The sequence below is a fragment of the Athene cunicularia genome (genome assembly GCF_003259725.1).
Source record: "Athene cunicularia isolate RWA chromosome 3 unlocalized genomic scaffold, athCun1 chr3_part1, whole genome shotgun sequence".
NCBI classification, from domain to species: Eukaryota; Metazoa; Chordata; class Aves; order Strigiformes; family Strigidae; genus Athene; species Athene cunicularia.
The window spans coordinates 45,656,420-45,678,337 of record NW_020799097.1 but is presented as its reverse complement, the minus strand read 5'-3'; the positions used below and the strand labels follow the sequence as shown (position 1 = coordinate 45,678,337).

The following is a 21,918-nucleotide window of genomic DNA, read 5'->3' as shown; positions in this document are numbered from 1 at the left end:
TTCTTTCCTACCCCTGCTGAGCTGGGAGCAGGAGCTAGTGGTTTGAATGGAGGGTGCTGTGCTGCTGCTCGGGAACATCTCTGGTATTCAGTGGCAGAAAGGTGCACTTCATCCCACAGAAGGATTCACAAAGGGAAGGGTTCTTGCCATGCTGCAGGGCAGCAAATCCCACCCCCAACACAATTTGTAGATAATTATTATTCTTGGTATTTATTATTATTTGGAGAGCTGTGTTTTCACCACAGTACAAGCACACATGGCTTATAAGTAGCTGGTTGGTCACACCACTTTAGTCAGAAGTATATGGTACTACTACTTGCAAAAGTGGCATGCTAGCTAGTTTGTTTCAATAATGGGAATTTTAAAAATGGAGTAGGAACAAGCTTAGATTTAATAAGTTTGGCTACTTGACATGCAACTTGACCATTAGTGAAATATATTTTCGTACTTACTATAAAGGTAGTTTTGCGCCAGCCTTTTTGCCAAATAAATGTACCTTCAAAGTCATAAACTCAGGTCAGGGAAAGTTCCTCTTCAAGGCTGTGAAAACAGGTTTTATCTAACAAATTGCTGTTGGTGAAAAATTACTTCATCTTTTTACCTAAAGTGGGTGTTCAGGATAGGATTTATTTCTTTGTTTCACGTTATTTCAATTTCCTTTTACTAGCACTACTTAATGTTCTGAATAAGAAATGGTTTCTTTCTCTCTGCATTATGTGAAGGAATTATTACAAAATCAATATTCCTTTTTTTCCTGTAATGTTTTCTTGTTTTTAGAATTGTAAAAGGTAAGTCTACTGAATAAAGTATGGATGTTTTTGCATAAATTACATTTTTCACATCCAGAATGTTGGACCATTTATTCCAACCTTGATTTCAGTGTATACTTGAGTTGTATATTTTCCAAACAGCAATTGATATTTGGACTGAATTGAATCATTTTGAAAAATATTTCTAATTTTATTGAAAGCTTGTGATTTATCCAATGGAGTATACTAGAAAACTTTTCTGAGGAAAGTTTACAAGTCCTGTAATCATTAGTCCCAGTTTAAGGAAAAAAAAACATGTATGTCAAGATACAATGTTTTTAATAGCTGGTAATGTCTATTAGGAATTGCAGTCTGTCTTCATACTTCATGAGTGAGGATCCAAAGAATGTAGAATCTGTGCAGTAACAGGTTATACAAGAATATTGGAGTTAAGATTCTACACTGATAAAACCTATGAGTTCTGGCTTAAGTATGTGAGTCAATGAGTATTTTGTCATTACTTTAGAATTCCAGGTGCAATATTTACAATGTCTTTGAACAATTGTTTGAATATCTAACTTAGCCTCAGCTGAGGTTTTTGTGCATTTTTTAAGTTGTCTGAATAAATACCGTTGCTTTGGCTGAAAACACATAAAAATATGTGCTTCATGACAAAACAGTAGTTTATTATTGATCTTATCTAAATTTATCATCTTTTCCATTAAGAAAATCCTATTTCTTATTAGAAATAGTTTATTGACTCTTCATCAGAAAGGTCTGTTGCTATGATGTACAACCTGTAAAGTGGTATTCTTATCCGGTCTTAAAATTTACCTGTAATCTGATGTTGGAGAAATGCAAAATTGTGCTATGTTGCTGGCTACTAATTCACTGTTGGAAGACACTTGCTGTACTTGATTATAACTCATTGAATGTAATATTTTTGAAACAAATGCCTCACTTGACTGCAGCTTTCCAATTTTTAGATATCACTGTATGATTTCCCAAATGCTAAATAGGTCTTTCCCTTTCAGAAATAGAAAACATATCCCTATTGTGATAAATCTCTAGAAAGTATTTTGAAAAATACTCTTACTTTATTGATACAGCCTTTAATGCTACAGATGACACCATAGCATTTTTCTGGATTCATAAAACCTTTCTGTTAGTTTACTCTTTTGCCAGTAAAAAGTTCTTTTGTTCAACAGAATCACTGATTTTATTGCATGCCAGATTATTAACCTGATTTATTTTGGGTAACACCTTTATAACAAAGTATCTAAATCATTTAAAGAGAGAAAGAGACTTGATGTGGTAATATCAAAGAGACTTGATATGGTAATTGAAATACAGGTACACTGCAGAGATAGCATGGCTTTATGAATGTTGTAGTAAAACTTTAAATTAATTCCAGAATGAAATATGAAAGTCTGAATTTCTTGATTTAACATTGCACATGGATGTCCCACCTCCAGTGAGGCAGAGTTTTTAGGAGCAAAGCTTGAGAGGATCAGGATTTCAACTACCCTCCAATAGCCATGAGTTTGAGAAGTTGAAAACTAACACCAAAAGGGAAGATTTGGAATAAAGTAGGCAAATAATAAAAAAATATATATGTAATCATTAAATACTTTACAGATGGATAATTTTGTCCAATAATCTGAGGTTATAATTCTAAACACAGTTTCACCTGTATCTACTTTCTTCTGAGAATATTTTTGCATCTCTGAAGTCTGTATCAAAAGATATAGATTTACTAGAGCATCAGAGTTTATGCTAGTGCTGAAATGAAAGAGAAAAGAATTAACTATCTCAGAAGAGATATACCGAGGCTAAAGATTTTATTTTTTAAAGTAGCAATAGTAAAATGCAAAAAGAAAGGGAAGTGTCATCAGGGATAGTGATATCAAGGCTGTCCTAAAAATAAGTAAGCAAAAAACAGAGATTGACATTTTGTTTTCTGACAAAACCCATAATACAACTTCTTTTCCCAAGATACATATCCCAGGTGTGTGCTAGCTCTTAAGAGCTGAACACAATATTGGATATGTTCATATCGTAGCCATTTCATGGGTTTCCTCCAGAGCGTTTTATTTTTGTAATTGGTACAGTTATTTTAAAATAACATTTTGAAATGCAGTGACCTGGCAATAAGGACTGTGGTAAACCCTCAGCATTTGAAAACTGTGATTTCTGACTCAGCAAAAAGATGCCTTTGGCGCTATTATAGTCTTTGAGAGGACCTGTATCTTACCACAGGAAGAGAAATTGAAATTATTTTCCCTGAAACATCTCTGCATTAGGCAGGTGTGACATAAGTCTTTGCCTTAATCCATGATGCTTCTTCCATTCTCAGTCAAAGACATAAAAAAGACCATAATACATAAAGTTTATATCTTAAAAAATATTTATAAAATATATCTGTACACAAGTGTGTGTGTGTATATATATGTTTCCTACTAATGCAAAGTTGGTTTTGAAAGTAACAGATGCTTTTTAACAGACCTATCACCAATGTTTTATATAACCTCCCCTAAGCATCCCTCAGCTTGACAGATTTTTGCTTCTTTATTTTTAAAAAGAAAAAAAAATCTGTGTGCAAAAATGATATTCAAGCTGATCATGTCCCTTATACAAATATATGTAGGATGCAAAAAGGAGAGGAAGTTGATGAATAATTGGAGAGAGACAAGAACCAAATCTCACGTCAGATTTTATGAAGAGCAAAAAGCAGCTTTCACTGAGCAGCAGCCCATATGTACTGAAACAATCTGTGTCAGTCCACCGTTGTGGAAGTAATGCCATAGTTTACCTCTTTGGGGATGGAGGGGAATGAAGGTAAAGGAAGCAAATACATCATACTGCTCATGAGTTTCAGAGCTAGGTATTATATAACTGCTCACATCTAAGCCTGTATTTGCTCAAACTATATCGTCCTTGGCTTATTCATATGTGACTTTTATTTTTGATATGATGTTATGAATTGAATCACTGTAATGTAATCTTTTAAAAGCAGATTATTTTTATAGAGATTAGAAAAACATTCACCAGAGAAGTATAATGAAAACAGGCTTTCATTATTGTCCCATAAGAATGGGGAAGTAATGCAGATACTTTCTTAAAATTTTGGGTTACCAGCATTATCGGAGAAATTCATAGATAACCACTTGCACCTGTCTTTTCAGATTGTGCGTTTCCCTGGTTTAAAAAAACAATCAACACAACAACTTGTAATGTATCCTTTTTCTTACTCCAAAAAAGTGTTGTCTACCTCTGTCATAAACTCATCTTTTGGTAGGGCTCACAGCAGGTTTATTTGTTTTGGTTTAACACTGGGCAAGTTTGATTCTTTTAGAATCAGATGGAATAAAGGTTTCTTTTCAGTATGTGCTGGTTTAGCTCATCTACACAGATTTTTCAGACGACTTTTCACAAAGGTGAAAAATTATCTTTTTGGCCAGTGGGCTTCTCCTTGCTATTCAGCTATAACCTAATTAATTTCCTTGTCTTATAGGGTCTCAAAATTGGCTGCTTAAAATATGACCTTATTATTTGATCCTTACGTTGCCTTTGTCGTAGTGTCATGTGAAGTTTAGTTGAAGACATTTTGTAGTCTTCTGCTTTTATTCTTTTTAAGATTATCAAGGCTTTTGTCTTTTTTTTCATTAAACATCAGTTTTTAAACACTATTAGGATAGTATATTGTATAATACATTATAGCTTTATTTTTGGTGTTGGCTTAACATATATAAGATCCTTTTAACATCTTAGAATTTTGACAGTTGTGTTACATGAACAAGCTACTTTTAAGACACTGGAGATGTTGAAGGTGGCAAGGATACTATGAAAAACTGATAAATATGCTCTTTGTTGTGTCAGTCTGGGTTGTGTTTTTACACACATTTTTACTTTCAAAACCTTGATACTAATGAAAACATATGCAAAAACCACTGATAAATGTAGATACAGCAAGAAGAAATCATTGTGAAGTTAAAATACTATTTTAAAATATCCTTTCATTAGTGAAGTTGTAATTGAAACAAACAGATCTTCCCATTTATAGATACTCTGCTTATTCTAAGTACTAGTAATAGACAATTTTTTTTTATTGATGAGACCTGTGAAATCTGAGTTATCTCTTCTTGGGCAGTGTAAGTTTGAAGACAAGAAAAATTGACAGTATGGGTCAAAGTCTAGTAGAATATCTGTACTGGTGAATATAGAGAACTTAATTACTTCTAGTCTGTTCTTTAAACTAGCACGGCTGTGATGATACACTAAGCAAAAATTGCTGAAAAATATTTAGTAGATGCTGTCATGGGAGAGTTGCATATTCTTAGTTATTTGGTATTTTGTTCACTTCTTTTCATGCAAATAGTAAATATGAATAGGGAAATGCATTTTTTAATATTAACATGAGGTAAAATTGACTGCATCTGATTTGAATAAAACGATAAGCCTGTTTCATTTTATACACAGCTGCCAAGTGTGTGTATATTGTGTAGTGCTGCCTCTGAAATGGTTGAAAATCTGATGGGAACACTTACAAAGGCAAACCAGTAAAGGGCACCAGCTGCTGAAAAGCACCTGCTGAGCCACTGTGGGAATAGATGCATCTGCCTGTAGCTAGAAGTAATCTAACAAAGTACCTGCTTTTACCTGTCAGGATTTTAATTTGTGTAAAGATTCAACCAATGAAACTAATGCCAAATACTGAAAGAAAAGAAAGAAAAAAAAATCGGGGCTGTTTTCTTGTGCAGAAGTGCACTACTTCTGAGCAGTAGGAGTCTGTGAAAGTTTCTCATTCTCATAACAAATCCAGATATGGCAGCCAAAACTCTCAGCTACACTGTGCATAGTGTCTTACTAATGGATGCAGTCAGTATGGGGGAGCTTACCCTACTGAAGACCAGGTTTACAGTTTTTGTTTGATGTAGTTTGGGAAATATCTCGGGGGGGGGGGGGGGCACATCAAAATATATTTTACAATTAGAAGTCATTAGACATATTTCCCAAATATTTTTTAAAACTGTTGTACTTTTTGTCTTTTGATGCTTGTTGTTCCCAGACATTGGTGACCTTACCACACAGTCGTCATACCTCAGCTACCTTTTATTTTCCTATGGTATATCAGGTAGAAAAAACTTCTGTGAATGCTGCTGGTTTAGTTGGTATTTGGGAAAATGAAGTAGCTGTGTTGGTGTAGAGAAAAATAAAAAAGCCTACTTGTTCTTGTTGTTTTCCCTTGTAAAATTTAGGAAAAAGTTATTTAACATCTGTATTGTAAAACAGCACTGCCTTCTTGGTTAGCAGTACTGTGAAATTAACTGAAATAGAGAAGAAAATTGAGTTGTAGAAGGATTATGACAGCAATTGTTATTCCTCTGGGAATATTCTTTTGTTTGCCACCCTTTCATTTTTACTTGATGTGTTAAAATTATTACTAGTTTCAACTATAATTACCCTTCAGAATACTCTGTTAGTTTTTCTGGGGTTTATTAGGTATTAAAAGGAAGAAATCGTTTATGTCATATGTTAAGGGTGAGTTAAAGTAAATAGTTTGAAAACATTATCCTGAAGTGGCTTCTGTGTTAACAAATTAAGTATTTGTTTCTACATGAATAATTAGAACTGATGCCTCTGGGTACATAAAATAGTATTGAATTACTTAGGGTTTATTTAAAAATAAAAATACTGAAAGATATCTATATTTTAAAATTACAGAATATGAAGTGCTGTTAACCCTGCTCTTAAAGACAGGTTTAAATTTGCTTTCAGAGAAAGTCAATATTTAGGCTCCAAATTGTGATGTTCAACTGACTGTAAATTGAGTAACTTTTATTTATGTATTAAAATTTTTAGATTAAAACCAATGGTCAGTAAAAATCCAAGAAGTATTTCAGGTAGACATGTTCTTCCACAGTGCAGCTGTGTGTAGCTCAGAGATCCAGCTTTTTTCTCCTCTTGTACATAATCACTGTAATATTTGAAATTCAATTCTATTTACCTGGTGACTTTGCATCTGTTATGTTTGCTGACCTCTTTAAATGATCATAAGTGAAATATTTAAATTGAGGAAGTAACTTGTTTTTCATTCTTTAGGGAGGTACCTCTGTGTCATTGACTGAATATAGATAATTTTTGATATAAAGCACATGCAGAGATCTGTAAATTTTTTAATGAAAGCAACTCAAAAGTAGCTTTAGTCATTTTGATAATTAAGACTGGAGAGTGAATAATGTGCATCTGCTGCATCCTGCTTAGAGGATAGCCATTTCTCAATGGAATTTCATAGTACGAGGGTGGAAGAATGCAGCAGTCTGCTTCACTTTGATAGGATACCTGAAGGCAAGCTTTCATTCTTAGGAGTAATTGGTCTTCAATTTAAAGAAAAATACAGGATAGTATTTTAAATTTAATTAAAATTATACTCAAGACCCAAATTGGTTTTTTTATTTTTAAGAAATGTAATCTCAAAGTGCAAATTTTCAAAGATGAGGAATTCTGATACGCTGTAACATTTAAAAGATTAACTCTCACTGAAAATATTTTAAACAAGTTATACTTTGTCTGATTTTAATGTTTGTCTTTAATTAGCACAATTTTCAGTACTCTCCTTGAGACATGAATATCTTATGTAGGCTAAGAATGTCCCAGGTCTTTCAGTAATAGAAATGGGGCAGAGATTGTCCATCAAGGGATTCAGTTAGAAATCACCAAATAGTTCTAAATGTTTTTAAAAGGTTTTCATATAAATGAGCTACGTGACTAAAAGATTGACTTGATATCTGATAGGCTATTCATTTTAGACTTGCAGTTTCCATTAACTTCAAGATCACATAGTAACTGCTAATATAGTGGAAGTTTTAAAATTTTCGGAGAGGTAGTTGTTAGACTACAACTACCTACCCTGTTCTACTACAAGGTTGTAGAACAGGGAGCAACAAGTAATATGAAGTCTTTTAAAGAAGGACATAGTTTTTTGTGTGTGTGTTTTGTATCTTATTCTACGATAACAAAATACTCTCTGAAATCTAATTGGAAAATTGGAATTATTCTACCACTTAATTTTTCAGTTAGAATATTGGAACTGAACACATCAGGTAAGAGTGGAGTTATTTTTTTTTTTCATATGAACAGATAGGTGTGCTTTGTGTAATAATAATAGTAGAAACCATTTCTTTTGTCTGTAGTGCATAGGAAATTAATCTGGAGAAGGGAAATAGGAACTTCTCATTGGCAGGAAACAAAGTACAGAGGAAGAAGATTGTATTTAGCCATTCATAGGAATTACTTATCACTGAACATATAATGAAGGAGACTTCTGTGCAAATATTCCCTCTTCTCTGCTTTTGTTTCCTGAATCTGAAAAGGGTGGGGATTTTTTGAGTCATCTGAGGCTATGTAAGAGTTAATTTCCTGTGTTCCTGATTCCTCTTACCCTTACTTTTAATACATGTGGACCTTTGTCCTTTTGGACCTCTAAGCATGAGACTGTCTCCCTGCCATGCTTTCTCCTTAGATGGAGACTTCTTGGCTTTTCAGATGTGTCTTTAAGCTAAATAAGAATGCCTTTCTCAGGTTTTGCATCAGTAATTTGCCTACATCAGAACAAATAAAGAATGGTTTGGATATCAATAGCTACTATAGTATAATAGCAAAACAAAAAGTCTGGTCCAGTTGTAACCTGCAGCATGTATCCTTTTCAAAGTAGGTGTGAAAGCTCTGTTAAGATCTGTAGGGCTGTTTGCTAAGCAAGAACTATCTTCATCAACTTTTCAATGTTTGTGATTCTGTAGTTTTCAGTGTCTTGATTTTTCCATTAATCTAAATCCTGAGAATTGCTGAATGGAAATGCCCAGATGCAGCCCTGTAGAAGGTTTTCTCTTTATCCTGACCCATACCTCAATCCTTCACATGTCTGTGTGGTATGGGAGGGCCTAAACATTGATCTCTTTTGTCTGATGTCTGTTTCTTCCTCATGGTCATAATTTTTCAGGTTTGGCCAAAAACTATCTACTATTATATTTTCTGTCAGTACTCTCCATCCCTACTAGATTTTACAGTTATCTGTCTAGGCTAGTTGCAGTGACCACACCTTTTTTTGATATTAATGTATGCCTTCATCAACACAATTAACTGCTTAGAAATCTTTTTCTCTCTTTTTTTTTTTTTTTTTATTAGTAGTGACATTCTTTCAAAACTGCAACAAACATATGGAAGGAAAAGAATAAATTAGAACTCTGTTGATATGGTGCGTTTCTTTCAAAATTATGAGAGCTAGTTCAAAAATGCAATTCATGAAAGAATTCAGCTTTCAAAAATTACTTTGTGTATACTTTCGTATCATGTCATAACCTCTTAACCTCTTTATTTGGGAAAAGTTAGCTAAAACTTATATATTAGTTTCATAAAAGGGTTTCAGTTTTTATGTTCCATGTTAGTAGAGTAACTTTATTCTCACCAGTGGCTAGAATTTATGTAATTCCTTTCATGATGCAGTTGTTATCTTTCTTATTTGTTGGGTTTCTCTCTTTGTCTTGCAGTGTCTATATGCTAGAAAAGGGATTTCTGTATTAACTCTTTCATTGCAGTTGCTTTTGAGACAGTGTGCCTCTAACAGTGATTTTTTTGTTTTTTTTCCTCTTTCCTTTTAGAGACACACTGTGTTTTCCCAGGGGAATAAATTAAGGGAGCAACGTGCCATCAGCAGAACTAGGCGTCTGTTTTAGTTGTATATAAGTGTAAGGACTTATAAGGGTATTCTCTGAATGGAAAAAACCCAAAGTCTATAGAATAGGCTGTGGCATATAAACCTGTTTCCTCATTGTTCCATCTAGAAAAATCAGTGAGATGTTGGTAGTCAATGTGCAGCAGTACAGGAGGAACCTTGCTGTTAAGAGTAACAGCATTTTAAATGTTTTAAACTTTGTGGCTATTTTTGTATTTCGCTCTTCCATCCTCTTAGCTTTGTATAGCATAAGTTATTTAAAAATTTTACAGGAAAGAAACCCTCTTTATTTGATACTGTTGATTTGGATGAAATGTGAACAAATTAAACTCAATTCCTTCTATCCTCATAAAATTCTAACATCTGATATTCGAAAATACCACAACTGTTGCCAATTTTCCCTTTGCTATTTTCCTACTAGCTACATTACTACAAGGTAATTTTTTTGTGTAAAGCACAAATGGTATCAGAAAGCTCTAAGAAGAGGCTGTGTTCTGATCTCCATTTCATTGATATAATCTGGAATAATTCTCTTGACATCAGATATTTTTGAGTTTACAATAGTGTCACTGAAATCAGAATATCGCCTGTGTGTCTGTTTGGATGCCAAAATTTATGTACATTTGCTGTACTGTAGAAATAGTTGCTTTTATGGAAAAATCTTTCTGCAACACTTTGTTATCCATTTCCTCAAATCAAATCACCAGAGGGTATAATCATTCTGTCTATAATCTTTTGTCATATTATAACTAGGTTGAGGAGCACAACATTTCTCTCAGTGAGGGGCGGAGATTCCTCAAGCTTTTTAAGTGTTTTAAATCAGAGCAGTGAAAGCCTTGGAACTATGATGCTTTCCCATCTGATGTAGTGAAAACTCAATAACCAGAGTTATTCATCAGGTATTCCTTTATTATGGGACTGTGTGTGTGAATCTCTCCTCCTAACGCAGGCACACAAGAGTTAAAAGTCCTCAGGCTATATAGGCAGAATACATACATGTGCATAATGTTTCCAAGAAAAGGCGGGAACATTCAAATGATTTCCCAGAAATAGTTTATGTAGTTCCTGCCCCAACCACGCATGCTTTGTAAAATGTGGTGGTGGTCGTTGGGTGTTCTATGGTGATCGTTTGATGAAGTCTCGAAGTCTTCCTCACTGGTAAACTTCTGATCTTTTGATAGTTTCTGCTGAGCTGTGTGCTTCGGGTGGTCAGAACCCGTCTCTGTATAATCCCATTGTCTTCTAGGCAGGCTGTATCTCCCTTATTTTTGATATGCTGTTTTTATCAGTTTTCTGCAGCTAGGTGGGCAAAAGGTTCAGTCTTAAAGGCACGCATTAGTTATTAACTTTTTCCCCTCATCATTTCCATCAAAGTGATTTTGAGTCTATACATGCAGAAGTCTTTGGTTTTAATCGATACATTAAACCAAAGAATATTTCTCAATATTGTATTTTCAATGCAACCATAAGTGGTTGAATAATACAGAAATCTATAGAAAAAAGTCTGACTGCTGCAGTTATTTGTACAGCGTAGCTCATCAAGAGAATAGTTAAGATAATGTTGGTGGCAACGTCTCTGTAGACTTAAAAGGAATTTTGTTGAAATTCCTTCAGGCAATATTAGCTCTTAGATGTCATATATGAACTTAAATATTTTCCCTGAAAATGCTTGCTTTTGAGTAGATCTCTCTTCTTTGTTCATGAGAGCAGATGGTAGGACTGATAATTTTAAAAAACAAAAAATAACATCAGACATAGAGGGATTTTATTCTTTGATTTATTTTTTTCTTACTGGATGTTTTTTTTCAAGGAGTTCTTATTTTACCGTAATTAGTAAGAAACTAATATACTACTAGACTTTGCTGCAATTCGGTTTTTAATGGAACTGTGCTGGACTTCCTCTGGATGGAGACTGGTTCTTTTTTATTGAAAATTTGTTGAAGAACACTCACTGTTATGAGCTGTCCAGAATTTTCACATTTCATGGAACTGAATAACTGTCAGAAAACTAACAGTTTCAGTATCTTGAAAAAAATGAAGTCTGAAAGTCTGGAGGGGAAATGTTTAATCAGGATTTAAAAGCAGCTTTCCAAATAAAGTAAAGCCATAATAATTTTTATAGTTTGTGTGCTGTGATAGCTTTAAGCAGAGGTAATCCTTTCATATATAATAAACATTTTTAATTTATTTTTTTTTTCCTGAGGATACTTTTTTATTCCTGTGAACTCTTTGCCAGAATCTAGGAAAATTTTTCAGAGTTTCTTTTGAGTTTAATGACAGTAATATAAACTCAAGTTATGAAAATTTCCCAGGTTTCTACTGCCACTTAAATACCCATTGCATTAACCATTGAATGTGGTGATAATTTTAATAATTAAGACTCCATAGTTTTCTAAAAGATGATATTTCATTTAAATCAAAAACATTCACAAACAAAAACTATTCAGCAAAGTCTCATAGGCTGTGATTCTGTGTTCTATAGGATGTCAGATTATAATTTTACCCTTATGTTTCATTATCTGTCATTTCTAGGAATTTCTTCTGGCTTCTTAATCTAGTTAAGGGACCTCACATCTTTCATGTGAGGAAAGGCTGAGAGAGCTGAAGAAGAGGGGGCCCAGGGAAAATTTTATAAATACCTGATGTGAGAATAATTAACAAAGGGGGAGCCAGAATTTCCTTGGTGGTGCCTAGTGACAGCAACAGAGGCAATAGGCACAAATTAAAACGCATGAAATTTCATCTGAACACAGGAAAGTAATTTTTGACTGTGAGGTCATTAAAGACTGGTACACCTTGCCCAGAGAGGCTGTGGAGTTTCCATCCATGGAGATATTTAAAACCTAGCTACACAAACCTGGACCACCTGATGTAGCTGATCCTGCTTTGAGCAGGAAGGTTGGACTAGATGACCTTCAGTCTAAATGATTCTGTGATTACCACTGACAGTAACATGGATTGCCACACCATACAAGATTTGCTTTTATTTCTAGTCCAGTCACTTGTAGTACATACAGCTTTGAAACCTGCTGCTGTTTCTCTGGTGCCTTTTGTTACTTGAATTTTTCTAATGTGTTTTAGTCTAAGCTTCTTTTATAGCACATAACTCTTCAGGTACTACACTTTGGATGAGACATAATTTACACTTCAAGAAATTGTAATGCTGATTATGGCCCAAAGCCAATCCTAAATTCTATTTGGTACGCTTGTATAGTTTTCATATCTTTGTGTATGCTACTTGTTCCTGCAAAAATTGTCCCCCTAAGTCCAATGAAATCTCACTGATACGATTTGGTGCTAAATGGAGCAGATCCAAACATCATGCAGTTTTTCTTTTACGTGTTATGAGCTTTTGCTTAAAAGGTATGTACGCACTTTGAAAGCCAACATTTCAGTCTTTGGGGCAGGGAGGAAATTAATTGTATTCTCAAATAGCTCCTGAGATAATATAAAATTAATTTTACCTTTATGGTATTTATGTGGTTATATTTTTATTTATTATTGTTCCTAAATCTCATGAGCTACAACCTCCATGAAAGAAGGTAGCAGAATATGGAAAGTATCATCAGGAGAGGGAGGCTGTGGAAGTCCCCAGGTACAACATTTTTCTTTCTAAGTGTACCTTTAAGTGTATACATGCATAATTAGAAAGCAAGGGGACTACTAAATATTTGTAATTTGGAGGGATAGTGGGAATCTATTTATTAAAATGTGTATGTGCATATACATATAAATACATGTGTGTATATAAATAAATGTGTGTATGAGTTTGTGTTTTAACCAACAACATTCCAAAGTACATCAAACAGGAAAGATGACCTACAGATCATTTATATATCAGGACGAGGGATATCTGAACTTCATTTCCTGAATTTCATGGATTTTCTGTAAATTAGTTTAGTCATGCTATTACCAGGTAGATCAAATATTTTTTTAACTGAAAGTGCAACAGAACAACTGACCGCAGAATGGGATTTGTTGTACCTGAAATATATAAGGTACTCTGGTTAAAATATATCTACTTAAAATTAAGTCAATAAGTAGGGAAAATGATAGAAGTTTAATCTTGGTTTATGAGTGCCATGGATTATGATAAATGGGTAGTAATCATATTATTTTATTATTGTACGACAGAAGAAGTCATCATTATAGAACATTTATTTAAGGTGGTTTTATGCTATGGAAATTCATATAGATTACTAACATTTCTTTATTTCAGACCATGAGAAAATTTGTCTAGTATTACATGAAAACTGGAAAAATTACTCATTCGTGAATATTGCTTTAATGACTTTAACAGTTTTGTCCTATTTTTAAATTGCTGTTAGAGCAACAAAACACAAATATCTTTCTAATGAAATGGCTAATTTAGAATATCTTCATTAGGTGTAATCTCATTCACTCATGAAAGCATTAATTGTAATAATAAATTCCTTACTGAAATAAAAATAAATGTTTTATACATTCATATCAAAGCTCTCTTTGATATCATCTGGTTTGTGGAAAGAGTTGCTTTCAGTGGTCTTCCACACTGATTCATCCTTATGTAAAAATGGCACCATTTTAGGCATGAAACCCTGTTTGTTGAGAATGGCGCTCAGATTGTATTCTGCTTTAATTTCCTTTGGTTTGTGTAGAATTCTAGGGGTAAATCAACAGTGGAATAGAAAGCTGAAGAATGTTGCATCTCATTCACCTTCAGTAAAAAACACATTCTGCCATCCAGTGGCTAACAGTCCTTTAAGCAAGAAGGGATTTTTACTGATTTATCTGTGAAAGAATTGATCTGTAGGAGTCATGACTGATGTTAGTATGCCAGAGGGAAAAAAATTGGTTTCAGCTTTCAAACTAGGTAGCTTGTGTAAATGACAAATTAAAAAAGCTAATCTTCTAGTACATTTGTCAAACTGTGGATCTCTGTGCATACTGTTGCATTCCTGTCTACTGTCCATTTTTTTCTTATGGATTTTTCAGGGCAGAACTGCTGGTTTTGGATCATGTGCTTGTACTTACTGTTTAGAATAAAATTAATTTGGGGAAAGGGTAACCTATAACATTTTTTCAACCAACTGGGGAGTTGGTTTGAAGAAGTCTTAAGATACTGTTTTTCCCTGGAATTCCTTTCTCTTGTTTTTTTAATCCTTGATATGTTCCTGCAGAGTCACCTTTCAAAGAATATTATGCATTAACCATGTAATGTGATTGTGGGTTTCAGTGCCCTCATTTTTCTTTTGTGTTATTTGAAAATAGTGCTGAGTGAAGGTCTAGATTCCGGTGAGAATACCATTATTTTAAAAAAAGCCCAAACTTCTAATTCTTAACCAGGCTTTTATGGGTTTTACTTTTCATTAATCTTTATTCCACTTTTAATATTCCTTGTTTAATAGGCTTAGCATCTTTCCGGAAAAGAAGTTGAGGTTAGTTTTCCTAATGTGTTACACAGCTTCCTCTGGTGCTTCTGGAACATCTGGTTATTTATTGCTGCTTACCAAGTCATCCTTAATCCATGGTGTTACTATTTTTCAGTAGGAAAATAGACAGGAAATTATTTTTATTTATTGAAATAGTTATTTATTTTTGCTCCTATGTTTGTCCCAGGACTGTAGTATATTTCTTCCAAATGTAGAGGAAAAAAAAGGGGAAAAACATTGCCCACTTAAAAGATTAAGAGAAGCTGGAACAATATATTCCTACAGGCAGTACTTTAAGAAAGCACTTAAAAACATACTTTATTTAAGGATATTAACAATCACACAACTGTAAGGTGATCCGTATGTGTAAAGCCATGCGTGTTCAACTATGTGACTGAAAAACTCCTGTTATTCTTTTCTAAAGATACTTACATTAGACTTTACTTAGACAACTATGTTTCTGCTCTTGTTTTAAAACTGCTTCTTTAGATAATATACATATTGTGCAGCACTTACTAGTTCAATTCTGTAATCACCAGTTATGTTTCTGAGTTTCTCTCCATAGATCCTTTGTTATAAACACCGTAAATAGTGTTTATCAGTGTGAACTTTATGGTGTTTATAATACCTTCTAAAACCATTTAGATGGAATGGAAGGTAAAAGGGAAAATATAACCATTTTCAAAGACCTGTCAAAAAATGTCAGAATGAAGTAACAGGAAAATTGGAAACCTAAAATTTCTAAGTAGACCATAACAATACCTGATTGAACACTGGTAGCACTAATGTAAACAGCAGGTCTCCAGGAAACCCATTAATACTTTATAATAGTCTCATTCATGAGTATTAAATGAATTTTGAAGACAAATACACCAAGTATTAGGTATACAAAACTTGTTGCAAAACAAATACACTTTCTGCAATCTTGCAGGCAGAATAAACTGTGAAAGAACATTAATAGTGAAAACTGTTGTAATCCTGAAAGTCAGCCACTTAAAAAATTGGAGAAACTTGATGAAAAGCACTGGAAGTATTTGCATTAGATTTTTCCTTCACCAAAGACACGTAACACTTATTTGAATGTATCTGAAATGTGTCAACCCTCTAAATACAAATGCAATCCATGATTGGAATGGAACTTGTTTTTTTCTATGTTGCACAAGTTTTCAACCTGAAAGGTTTTCTAAGTCAAAGGTACTACTAAACTGAAAAGAACATTTTTCAAAAGGCAATAGTGTGTTGATTGCATAACATTTTCATTGACTTTTATCTCAATGAATGCCATTTTTCAGTACTTCTAATCCTCTAAAATAAAACTACAGTTAACCAGTCATTAAGTACATAATTTCTTTACATTTAAGAGTAGAGCATTGTCATATATTGTGAAAATGGTGTATTAATGTAAATTTGTGATTTGCATCTCAGCCTCTTAACATGAGGCTACTGCCGAGAAGCTGCAACAAAATGAAAGACCTAGTGCTGTTATTCACAAAGTTAAATAAAATAGTTGATTTGAATAGCCAATGAAGCCCTCATTCCTAAGCTTGCATTACTTGACGTAGTAATAAATTGGGTCCTGCTCAAATAACTTGCTTAGTATTGGAAAGAATGTTTTTAGTATAGGAGAGACTATTGCCATAGTGAATGACTGTAAATTAACTAAAGCACCCAGAATAATGGAAAAAGAGATCTTCAGAATGGGACTTTCAGGACTGTTCTTTACAGTAAATTTGTACTTTTGTCGTTTCCTACAAATAAAATAAAAATTATAAGCATCAAAAATACCAGTAAGATGCTTTTTATGATTATTAATACAAGATAATTAATAGTGCAGGTAATTAAATCTGTAGAAAGGAAATAATTGTGTGTTTTGCTGTCTCTTTTAAATGTCTGTGAAAAGTAACTAAGAAAAAGCAGGTTTATTAGAAAATGAAATTTTTATCTTAAGGGTCTGTTCTTCAGCTGCAAAAGCTTTAGAATCTTCAAATGCAGAAATTTTAACTCTACAGCAGTTCTTTCTTGGTGAAAATCTTATTTTTCAGAGAGAACAAGAACAACAAAGTCTTTTATTTACTGATTTATATCTCAAAAGATTTAAACATAAATTAAACTATAATAACTATAATTGCCTATATAACTATATAATTTAATTTTTGAAAACGCTCTCAAAGTTTATTTGGGACTACATATACAAGTTTTATGTTCCTTTTGGAGGCTGCAGTTTGTTGTGTTGTTGGAGAAAGGCCTGAACAATTGCAAGATGGAGTTTTCCTCAGAATGAAAGAGAAGGTTGCTACTGAATTTATGTCTGTGTTTGTTTGCATAATTAAATTTTATTAGAGGCAAAATTAATCATAAATAATTTTTTAAATCTTTCTTCAGTAGGTTCCTCTGTATTGCTGCCTCTTCTTCCATTAGAGTAGTTGTAGTTCGTCATCTTAGATTTAAAGATACATATTCATCTAATCTGACTATTGCTGTTTTACTGATGCATAGTTATTAGTAGGTCATTATTTTATTGTATATTTGCTTTGGTCACGCTCAGTTAAAAAAAATATAAATGCTGAAATTAAATGCGGAAATAGCATGTGGCTAAAGATTTTGATTAATTTCATCAGATGTTATCATGCCATATTTTGTTTTCCTTATGGATTCATATTTGAAGGTTGGGTGGGAGTGGTGGCCTCAGAAAAACCTTGGAATAATAAATATATTCAACAGTTATTCTAACTTTTGTTACCATGTGTTTTTTTTCTTATGATTAATATAAGTATACACACACACACACACACATACATATATATATATATATATATATGAAAAATCAAAAATATGCATTTTTTTTGTTTTAACAGATTGGACAACTTGCTTTTAAAGGCATGAAAAGATTAAACCGAATCCAGTCTATAGTTTTCGAAACTGCCTACAACACAAATGAGAACATGCTAATCTGTGCCCCCACTGGAGCTGGGAAGACTAACATTGCCATGCTGACAGTCCTTCATGAAATTCGCCAGCATGTCCAGCATGGTGTTATCAAAAAGGATGAGTTTAAGGTAGGAGTTTAATGAACCAAGTAACAGCTTTTCAACTTCTAAGGTAAAACCCATTATATGTTATACATGGAATATAAAATCAGGAAGTTTTCAAGGGTATTATACTTTTCCAAGTCAAAGATAAGGCCAGTTTTGATTTATTTCATTATTGTTAAAGATACTGTTATTTGTGTTTTAAAAATCTTATTATGCAAGTAAAAAGCTATGAAAATGCATTTAGCTTTGATGCAGAACCAATTTTCAAAGTGATGAGGCTGTATAAACAAAATCCATTGTCCTTTAAACAGCTGCACACTTATCCAACAAAGATAACTACTTTTCATATATCACTATTAAGATTTTTCACTGTAAGCGCCTGGCATCATATTTCACAATAAATTGTGATTTGTAATGGTTGCCATGAAACAAACGACATTGTGGGGTTTGCTCATTTATCAAGCGAATGTCCTTTTGGTGCAGATTGTGTATGTTGCTCCTATGAAGGCTTTGGCAGCTGAAATGACAAATTACTTCAGCAAACGTTTGGAACCACTAGGCATTACTGTGAAAGAGTTGACTGGTGATATGCAACTGTCAAAAGGTGAAATTCTGCGAACACAGGTATGCTTAATATTTTCAAATATTGTTCTTTGTGTATATTCATACCTCTTCATAAGTACAGTGGTCTTTTCTTCAAACACCTTGTAAAAGTATTGGTGAAGCAGCTGAAATGTTATTACTGAGTGTGTCATTACACTGGTTGTGTTCCAAAATGTACGTTCAATTCAAAGTAATCACAACACTAACATATGTGAAATATCGTGAGCAATCGGCTCATTAAACTGTTTCTCCCATTTAGAATTAGCACTATGGTGCCCTACTTCCATATAACCTTTGTATAAAATCTTACCTGATTTCCAGCTTGTGAATTTAAGTGGGTTGTGCCCCTACCCTTTCAGGATTATAAACCAAGTGTTGTATGTATGTGTTTGCATGAACCTAGCATTCATAATTTCAGACTTGGCATTCTTTGGTAAGTTGAAGATCTGGTCTGCAAACGGTAAATTCTACATAAATTTGAAATATTGTAATGTTGTTGTAAATATGTCAAAATAATACTTAGTTATTATTTTATAAAAAAAGAAGTTAATAAAGCTGTAGGTTCCTGTTAGTGGCTGATCTCACTTGTCCTTTTTAAGGACAAATGAGAAAAAGTATAAGATACCACTAAGGTTAAGCATTTAAACATTTATATAAATTAATAAAATGTGGGGTTTTAGCCTCATAAATAGTATTGCATAGATGGAGATGTTTCTGTTTCATCAGATAATTCCTGTCACGTTTAGTTCAAGAAAATGCTGTTTGTGTCAGTGAAATATCATTTTTCCTAAATATTGAGATACCTTTAGATCTGTTATTGCATAAAGTTCCTTGCAATTGCTCTTCCTCCTCCTGCCTGGTCCAAGAGACAGAATAAGAATTGGTTGTATTATCGATACGAACATTTATAAATGTAACTTGTAGTAATTATTGATTCACATGAGTTATATTTTGCCAGTCTTAGCTTTGATGCATTTTAGATTTTTTTATGGTAAAACTAGAGAAAACTCTTCATATGACAAGAAAAAGATGTCTATATGTTATTAATAATAAAGAGGACCACTGCAGTAATCTAGTATGAAGTCCTGGATAACAGTCATCTTTATTAGTAGACTTATATGTACACATTGACACAGACACAATGCTGTGGTAACAAATAAATAACAAAGCAATATCAATAAGTAACAGCAATATCACAAGCACCGTATCAGAATTACTTTGCAATGCCATCTGCCTAAAATTTGGGTTTACAAAATAAAAAACTTTTCAATAGGGACTTTTAGGAATTGAAATTATTTACATATATGAAATTATAATTTAAAATTACTTCCTGTTTTCACAAGACTTTTCAGCTAGGGCACATAATCAAGTAGGTCAGAGTTTTAATAGTGAGAGAGCATGCCAAAACTGAAATGACAGTGGAAAAGCTTGCTCTGAATGTAACTACAAAGCTTGATGAACAGAATTAATGTAGAATGGAAAAGTGATATTTTCTTTTGCTTTTCTAATTTGCAACCTAATTCATAAAATCTCACCACTAAAACTCTGCTTGCATCTAGTAAAGAAGTAAGGAAAGAAAAAAAACCCACAAAAATTTCAGGCATTATTAAGAAGTGTGTATGGAAAATAGTTTACAACTTTATTATTACTGTATTAATGGGAGATTATTAATATATACAAAGAATTTAGAGCAACATAGTAACTTAAGTGTAGAAAGACTTTCTACTTCATCATGCTCTCCTATTTCAGTCCAAAATACCAGTAGTAGCATAATTCTTCATTTTATTTTGGGGGAGAGGCTAAAGTAGACATATCAAGAAATGATAAGAAGAAGAAATGGCAAGGGGAGGACCTAGGTAAAAATTTTTTTTCCTGCCATGGACTCATCTCATTGCTTTGAATTTTTTTTTTATCTGAAACTTACTCATCTTCAGAGGATTTCTGTGGTTTCTTATGCACTTCATAGGTTAGAAACACTGATCTGAAGTGTTGTATATTTGTAGTTGCTGAAGTTTTTGGAGGAGTGGAGGTGGAAGAAAAATAGTGTCCAGAAGAGGAAAAATTTGGAAATTGTGTTACTTGTGACCCAAAATTTAGTTCCTAGATTTTCGAAGGAACTATAATTAAAGCATTGATTACTTTCAGTTTTGTATTTACATCAAAAATAGGTCTACTTCTTTGCTCTTCAAAACATTGGAAAGGTTAAAAAGACAAATATATAAAGTCCAAAATTCTAGGCCTGTGAAATATTATTTTGTTTTCTTTTGTTTGCTGTAGCTAGTCAGTCTTTCTTCTTCAAGGTCTTTTCCAACCTAGACAATTCTGTGAATTGTAGGCAGTGCAGAGGAGAGAGAACACCAATCCCAGAGTTACTGATTGCTGCTGCTGCTGCTGTTCTTGCAGACTCTGGAGCCCAGTAGTGGGCTTTGTTTTAAAAGTGCACAGAAAATATGTAGCCTTATTGTAAACTGAGGAAAGGGCACTTAGTTGTGCTGGATGTTGCTTATTGCTCTTTGCATATATTGAATTCGTGAGCTTTCTTTCATCAACTATGCACTTAAACCACCCTGTCCAGCAGGTTTCTTTCATTGCATTTTATCCTATATTAAATTGATCCTTGCTTCAAAATTTTATTTTACTTGCCAGCCTCTCTAATGCATACATTTCTCACTCAGGAGTACTCTGATATGTGTTGTTGCTTTATAATTTCAGAGTTGTTTTGCCAATCATTACTAGCATTTACTAGAGTAATAGATGTAGTGCCTGTTTTTAACAGTAAAGCAGTTTTCCCCATAAGAATTAACACTATAGCAGGTGGATGCAAGTATACAATTTAAATACACAGGGATAAAATATATATATAGTGTGGGAGATAAAAGGCAGGGGTAGGATTATCACTGAAGTAGATGCACACATTTCAGGTTGGATCACTGTTTCAGAAGATCTCAGCTGATTCTTCTAGGAAACTGAAGGCCTGATATAAATCTTCTGTGACAGTTGTCTTCTGCCTCTTTTTTGAGCAGTTACATTTTCACCATCTTAATTTTCATCCTCAAGTGAATCAAATCAGCCACAATGAAAGGTGTAAAAATGAGGTGATTGTCAGGTATTAGAAGTATCACTTCAGTGACAATCCTGATAACTTTCTCCTTCCTTTCCATTCTGCATGCTTCATCCTTCATACTTTGCCTGTATGTGTTTAAATATGGGTATTTTCTAAGTCATTACATGCATCTGCTGTGCTTACTCTGATGAAGAAAAATTGCTTTATCTGACAAATTGGTAACTGTATCACTTCTCAGGAATCCACCCTTAATGTGCAGTGGGGTCTGCCTTTATTACTTTTTCTACAAATATTTTTAAAAGATTAAAATGCTAGCCAAAAAAAGGGA

At 33.4% G+C, this 21,918-nt stretch overlaps 1 protein-coding gene across 2 annotated transcripts in view; it reads left to right on the top strand.

Moving 5' to 3' along the window:
* ASCC3 (activating signal cointegrator 1 complex subunit 3) overlaps positions 1–21,918 on the top strand; it is a 263,437-nt gene that overhangs the window by 40,146 nt on the left and 201,373 nt on the right. For both annotated transcript variants that reach the window (XM_026844284.1, XM_026844285.1), the window contains exons 8-9: positions 17,747–17,947; positions 18,407–18,547. In XM_026844284.1, the coding sequence (XP_026700085.1) occupies positions 17,747–17,947; positions 18,407–18,547 (342 nt within the window). The remainder of the gene's footprint in view (positions 1–17,746; positions 17,948–18,406; positions 18,548–21,918) is intronic.